Source organism: Vombatus ursinus, unplaced genomic scaffold, assembly GCF_900497805.2.
Source record: "Vombatus ursinus unplaced genomic scaffold, bare-nosed wombat genome assembly UNPS02010193.1, whole genome shotgun sequence".
Taxonomy (NCBI): Eukaryota; Metazoa; Chordata; class Mammalia; order Diprotodontia; family Vombatidae; genus Vombatus; species Vombatus ursinus.
In genome coordinates, this window is record NW_020949971.1 from 5,430,686 (window position 1) to 5,438,068 (window position 7,383).

The 7,383-nt window shown below is 50.0% G+C and overlaps 1 protein-coding gene across 1 annotated transcript; it reads left to right on the forward strand.

The window, feature by feature from the left end:
* The first annotated feature begins 4,342 nt into the window (after nucleotides 1-4,342).
* Nucleotides 4,343-7,064, forward strand: CLDN23 (claudin 23). Its single transcript, XM_027853747.1, has one exon. It carries the CDS (start codon nucleotides 4,696-4,698, stop codon nucleotides 5,527-5,529), a length of 834 nt encoding a protein of 277 aa, XP_027709548.1. The 5' UTR covers nucleotides 4,343-4,695; the 3' UTR covers nucleotides 5,530-7,064.
* The last annotated feature ends 319 nt before the right edge of the window (nucleotides 7,065-7,383 follow it).

Below are 7,383 nucleotides of genomic sequence, written 5' to 3' on the forward strand. Positions count from 1 at the left end.
AAGTCTTTCCATGTTTTTCTAAGATAATGGAGTTCATCATTTCTTATAGCACAGTAGATAATTTTCTTTGCACTTACTGTCTTACTACTTGCCTGGCACACTGAGAGGTTAAATGACTTGCCCAGAATCACACATTCAGGAGATGTAAACAGATGTTATTGAACCCCAGGTGTCCCTGACTCCAAGACGATTTCTCTATATGTTGCCTCGTCCAGCTGATAACTAAAAGCAATAAAGTATGAATATGCTAATGAAGGGCTAGGCAAGGCACATTTATCTAGCACCAGGCACTGTGGTAAGCACTGGGCATACACATAGGAACAAAGAGAAAGACAGTCTCTACCTTCAAGGGGCTTACATTCTAATGGAGGAAGACCCCCTTGGAGAGGGGGCTGAAAATGGTAAGAGGTTAAGTTACTTGCCTGGGGCCATGTTGCTGAGGTCCAGAAAGCCAGAAGCACAGCTGGGGTGGGGGTGGGAGAATGAAGTTTGGCCCACCTGGGTCCTTCCCCAAGACAGAAGCCCTGGGAGGAGTCCAGTGATTGGAGAAGAGGCCCAGCTGGGCAGGTGGATGTTCCAGTGTGAGTAGAACCTGGGCAGGCTGCAGGGTGATATTGTAGCCGAGGCTACTGAATTCCAGAAAGCTGGACGGAGAGCCAGGAATGGAATGATGCAAGGATATGCCTGTACCTCCTCACCCGTTTATTAAAAATGTGAAGTTCTTTGAATCACAAAAGAAACCTGACCTTTGGGTAGGGGGAAAAATTACTCATCCTACCCTGCATGGCCTTTAAAAGACAAGCTGTTAGTACTGATCAATATTTTTGTGAGCTGAACTGCTCAGAGAGCAGCTATGCAGAGTGAGACCCCTGCCTCAGAAGGCAACAAGGGGCAAGGGGTTTTCTCCATTCCCTGCCCATCAGCTAGGGCATCGTGACACAATGGATAGAGGGCAGGGCTTGGAGTCAGGAAGACTCATCTTCCTGAGTTCAAATCCAGCCTCAGATACTTGCTAGCTTTGTGACCCTGGGTAAGTCCCTTAACCCTGTTTGCCTCAGTTTCCTCATCTGTCAAATGAACTTGAGAAGGAAATGGCAAACCATCCCAGTGTCTCTGCCAAGAAAACCCCCAATGGGGTCATGAAAAGTCGGACAGGACTGAAAATGGCTAAACAGCGATCCATCAGCTACGAGGCTTGCAGAGTTCGGTAGGTGGCACTGCATCCAGGCAAAAGGAACTCCCACTGTAGAGAGGGAGCAAGCCTCCTCCTCCAGGAGGAGGAAAGAGGGCTAGCAAACTGTAGATTCAAGGGAGAACCAGGCCTGAAAGTGGAGAGGAGCAAACTTAGGGAGGCCAGAAGAAGAGGACCCCGAGGTCCTGCAGAAACCAGAGCGCTTTGGCACTTGTCCCTATGTTCCCTATACATGCCCCACCATGAGTGTACCTTACATTGACACCCACTGTTTTCTCTGCTGTGTTGTGCATTTGTCAGAATGCACCCGGGTTTACAGTACAAGGTGGAAAGATTTGGAGCTCCTGGTCTTACTATGCCATTTTAGTAAATGCCTTTGGTTTGAGCTAATTGTATTTACTGGGTGACTCTTAAAGGTGACCTCACTGGGGAGGATCTTTATAGCTTTAGAGAGCAGACAGGGAGCTCTTAGAACCTTTAGGAGTTACCCTCCTGGGGCCAGGGTGCAAATCTGTGAGTGCTGAGGTAGGAAGGTAGTTCATGTGGGGTGCCACTAAATGATGAAGCTCATTCTTAAGGAAGAGAGGAGAAAATGAATCTTCCTTCTTTGCAGAGGTGGGGAACGATGGGTGTGGGTCATAGTATACTCTGCACACATTGTTGACAAATTTTACTAAATTAATTTTTCTTTCTGTTTAAATAGGATTTTTAAAATCCAATTTTATTTTTATTTTCAATTCCAGTTTTTTCCAGCCTTCCCTGATCCATTGAAAAGGCAAGAATTATAATAACCATTATCATATGAAGTCACACAAAACACATTTTCATATCATTCATCCAAAAGAAAGAGAGAAACAGAGAGAGAGAGAGAGAGAGAGAGAGAGAGAGAGAGAGAATATGCTTTGATCTGGACTCTTGAGTCTACCAGTTCTCCATCTGGAGACGGATAGCATTTTTCCTTATGAATCCTTGGGAACTGTGGTGGATCATTATATTGATCAGAGTTACTAAGTCTTTCATGGCTGATCATCTTTTCAATATTACTGTTACTGTGGAAATTGTTCTCCTGGTCCTGCCCACTTCATTTTGCATCAATTCATACAGGTCTTCTCCAGTTTTCTGACACCATTCCTTTTATAGTCGCTGATAGCCCTACCATATTCTATCACATTCCTAGACCCTAACTTGTCCAGCCATTCCCCAACTGATGGAACTCCCTGATAGTGTAATTTTTTAAAGAGCTAAATGTGATCTATTAAGAATGGACATAACCACATTTGTTCTGTATTTGCTGGGCTTTTTATGTGATATCTCAGGGCCATAGTAAGTGCTGTATGAATGTTAGATATTATTTTGATGGGTGTGTCAGAGTCTTGAGTGAATAAACTGCAGTTTCCCTGTTTCTGTATCCTGTGCTGGCTTATTTGTTTTCGGTAGCTATCTAGGAAACACCCAAAGAAAATTTGCAGGGCAGCTAGGTGGCACGGTGGATAGAGCACCAGCCCTGAAGTCAGGAGGATCTGAGTTCAAATCCAGCCTCAGACCAAACACTTGACACTTACTAGCTGGGTGACCCTGGGCAAGTCACTTAACCCCAATTGCCAAAAAAAAAAAAAATTTGCACAGGATTTCTCAGTTTAAGAGATAGCTGTCCTTGGAGGGCAAGAGAGATCATATTTAAAAATCTTGATATAAAAAGATAATGGTGATTATTGCGGCTAACATTTATTTAGCAAGGTTTGCAAAGCACTTCCATGGCTATGGGAACTCATTTTATCCTCACAACAACCCCAGTGGATAGGTGCCATTAAAATCCTCCTTTCACAGAGGAGGAAATTGAGATGCAGGAGGTTTAAGTGACTTAGTCTTTGAGGTAGGATTTGAACTCATGTCTTCCTCACTTAAAGGTCTGCACTCTAATTACTGTTGCATGTTGTTGTTCGGACCAGTCTGACTCTTCCTGACCCCTTTTGGGAGTTTCCTGACAAAGACACTGGAGTGGTTTGCCATTTCCTTCTCCAGCTCATTTTGCAGATGATGAAACCGAGGCAAACAGGGTTAAGTGACTTTTCCAGAGTCACACAGCTCGTAAGTGTCTAGAGGACAGATCTGAACTCAGGGAAACTAGTCTTCCTGACTCCAGGCCCAGCTTTCTATCCACTTCACCACCTAGCTGCCCCCTGACTTTATCTTAACTTAAAAAAAAAAAAAGATATGAGTTTATATTTATCCCTCTTAAATTTTATCTTATTATATTTGGTCCATTATTCCAGCACAGAAAGATATTTTTGGATACCAATTCTGTCATCAGAAGTTAACTATCCTTCCCAAGCTTTACAAGCACAACATCTGGGTCTTCCTCTCTAAAACTCTGATTAGAATACTGAACAAGGCTGTGCCATGTGTACTGGACATTTGTGATTCACTTAGAGCAATGTGGGGAAAGAGAGACTTGAATTGGGGATCCATTCGGCCTCTGGAAGCAATCAACTCCTAGATTCCCCAGGGTAGCTTTGAGGTTCAAAGGAGACAGTGAAGTTTTTTAAAGTGCTATAGAAATGTGGGCTATTATTATTTCTAAATACGGCATTCTAGGAGTCGTTTCACTTGAACCAGACTTAGATATCCAAAGAGATCGGTCAAAAGCTACATTCTGAGACAATTTTTTTTTTAAAGACACATTTGAACGCGTGGAGATTTTTTGGAATTCTTCACCCGCCTCCAGCCCTCTCCACCCCCAGCTTAGCAGTAAGGAAGAGCACGGGGAGGGAGAAAAGGTAACTGACCCTCTGAAGCTGAAAGATTTTCGGACAATTCCTCGAGGGTGAATCAGATGCCTGGAGAGGCGGGGTCCTGCATGCGCTACACCCAGGGCAGTGGGCAGTGGGCAGTGGGCAGTGGGCAGCGGTGGGGTGGGAAGATGCATCCCAGGAGGCTGCCCGGGCCCCACGGACTGGATCGGAGGCAGGGACAGGTGCACCGCCAGATGCGGCGGACTCTCCCAGCGCTCTCCCTCCCACCAGCTCTGGCCTCAACCTCTGTCCAAGGCCTGGGGGAGGGGCAAGCAAGGGCGGGGCTGGACCAAGTGAGGGCCCCGTGGTTGCTTCCTGTTTGGCCCTTGCGGGGTCAGCCCCTCCCGGGCCAGGCGGACTCTGGAGCTCGCACAGTTTCGGTGAGACTGCCAGGGCTCTGGTTTCGCTCAGCGACGGGCGGAGCTTCGTCGTGGAGGAAGTCGAGGAGAGGGATGGGCGAGAGGCTGAACAGAAGAAGGGAGAGACTGAGGACGAGAAGAAGCAGGTGGGAGACCCGGAGCGGACCAGGGCTGAGCCCGATCGCCAGTCACACGTCAGTGCCAGGGGCGCACCGAGCGTCCCCCGAGGGGGACGAGGGCCAGGGAGAGAGGGGAGCGAGACGGGACGCCGGCACCTAGGGCTCTGCCTTGTCGTCCGCTGGACTTCCCAGGCGTGGCCAGACTTCCTCCCTGCAGCCGCCCAGCAGCCGACATGAGGACGCCCGTGGCCATGACCCTGGGCTTGGTGCTGGCCCCCTGCGGCTCGCTCCTGAACCTGATCTGCACCCTGACGCCGGGCTGGCGCCAGAAGACGGGTTTCCTCGATGAGCCGGCGAACGCGCTGGTGAGCCAGGGCCTGTGGGACACGTGTAGACAGCAGAGCAGTGTAGACGGCCAGTGCGGGATCCCCGACGAGCTGGGCTACTACACGTCGGCGCCGGTGCGGGCGGCGCGCGCCCTGACCGTCACGGCGCTGGCCGCGTCGGCCGCGGGGCTGCTGCTGGCCTCGCTGGGGGTGCGCTGCTGGCGCCGGACGCCCCGCGCCCGGCTGGCGGGAGCCTCGGGCCTCGCGCTCTTCGCCGCCGGCCTCCTGGGCCTCGTGCCGGTGGCGTGGTACAGCCACGTCGTGCAGGACCGCGCCGCGCTGCCCGCGGAGGCCAGCCCCGTCCAGCTGCGCGTTGGCTACAGCGTCGTGCTCGGCTTCCTGGGCAGCTGCCTGCTGCTGGCGGGGGGCTTCTCCCTGGCCCTCAGCTTCGCCCAGGTCTGCGAGGAGCGCGCCCGTCGCTCGAAGGCGTACCCCGGCCCGCGCCGCAGCAGTCTTAACACGGTGCAGGTCCGCTGGCCCGAAGCCCCCAGCCTGCCATCGATCCTGTCCCAGCGCAGCCAGGGCCGGCTTCAGCCCCAGGGTGGTCCTAAGCCCCGAGTAGGCTTCAGGATGCCTCGGCCGGCAGCCTACGCGAACCCCGAGGACGTACTGAAGGGGGAGGAAAGCAGCAGCCCGCCCCCTGGCTCCAGTTCCACACTGCCCTGTGACTCCGACTTGTAGCTCCTGCCCTTTGCCTGGATTCCCGGCCCTGGCCCCGATCAAATGAATGCAGGGGGACCCCTGGAGAGATACCGGGGCTGCCCGGAACCCATCGTTTCTGCCAGGTTCCCATTCTGACTCCTGCTGCTTTTGAAAGGGGTACCTTTTGGGGGGGTGCCGATGGTTTTCGTGGAATGTAGTGGAGGCTAAGAGGGACCTTACAAGTAGATCAGGTCACTTCCTAGAAGCAACTAAGTGGAACAGCGGATAGAGTGCTGGGCCTGAAGTCAGGAAAATCTGAGCTGCAATCGGTCCTCTGACACTTTCGAGCTGTGGAACCCTGGTCAAGTCACTTAATGGTCCTCATCTGTCAAGTGGGGATGATAATAGCACCTACCTCCCAGGGTTGTGGTGATGATCCAGTAAGACAGTATTCTTAAGGCACTTTCCAAAGCTCAAAGCTCTCTATCGATGCTGGCTGTGTGGTTAATATCATTTCCTCCTCTTAACAGGAGTCCAGAGAGCTGAACAGCTCCTCAGGGACAGATGGGAGACCAGAACCCGGGGCTCTCAGTGATATGCTTACTGGAACACTGAGTCTTTGTTGCTCAAGGATTATTCGAAACCTTTAAAAGCAACAAAAACGGCCCAGGGATGATTGGACACCTTTAGGTCACACTTGGAGGCCTAACGGTGGTCATTTGATCCATCATGTCATTTGGAATCCACCTGTCCTGTTCCACAGCTCAAAGCTGATACTGTTTAGAATCAAATAATGACTGTAGCGTTTATGCCTTGGGGCCCAGATGAAGAAAAGGAGGCCCAGAGAGCAGCAATGATTCTCAAAGAGTCACACACAGCTGGTGAGACCGAGTCACAGAATCCAGATCTGAAGCCCGGTCTCCTGACATCCAGATGGGTGATTCGACTTAAAATAAGAAGCCATGTGGTATTGGGCCTGGAGTCAGGCATACCTAGGTTCAAGTCTCACCTTGGCCAGCTACTAGCTGTGTGATCCTGGGCAAAATGCATATCAACTCCATACCTCAGTTTCCTCCATTGTAAAATTAAAAAAAATCGAACTCAATAGCACCTAAGATGTCTGGCAAGCTCTACATCTGTTATCCAATGATTAAAGTTAGCAGAGAGTACTGGCAGACTTGCAATCTGTGGATAATGCCACAGGCCGGCTTACGTCATACCCACACCTCTCTGCAGCCCTGTTAAACTCAGGCTTCTCTTCCCATCACCCACTGGGGGTATGGCAGTAAGGGATGATAGCAATTTGTTTTATGGAAGTCATATCATGACATCTGCTGAGGAGAATGGGTGATAGTTTTTTTTATGAGTTTTTTCCTTGTAGAACTAGGGGTTCAATCCACTGGGAATTACAAAATGCAGATAAACCTGTCATTCATATCTCAATATTGTATAAACCAAATCTGTTCCACCTGAAATGTGCCAGCATGAACTTTGTTCTCATCTGGTGTGTCAGCATGTCTTGCCAACATTCGTACTTCCTCCCTTACCACCTTTACTGTAGCTTGTGCTTTTCATTCGGGCCTTTTTCTGTCTCCGCATAAAAGGTACCCAGGAAAGTGGGGCACTAGTCCCATCATTCTGAGGTTGTTGCTTTGGTACCAGGTTTCATATAAATTTTTATTCAAAACAAACAGCAGCCATCTGAAAAAAAAAATGGTACAAGCAATTTTCTAAATTGGAGATAAGATACCAAAAGAATTTTGCCTGGGAGTCTCCCATGGTACCTTTAATCCAAGGTCACCATCTCCACACTGGTGGGAGGAACCGGGAAGTTCAGGCAGAACTGGTCCAGCACATAAGAGATATCAGCCCCCAACCCCCTCCATCCTAACA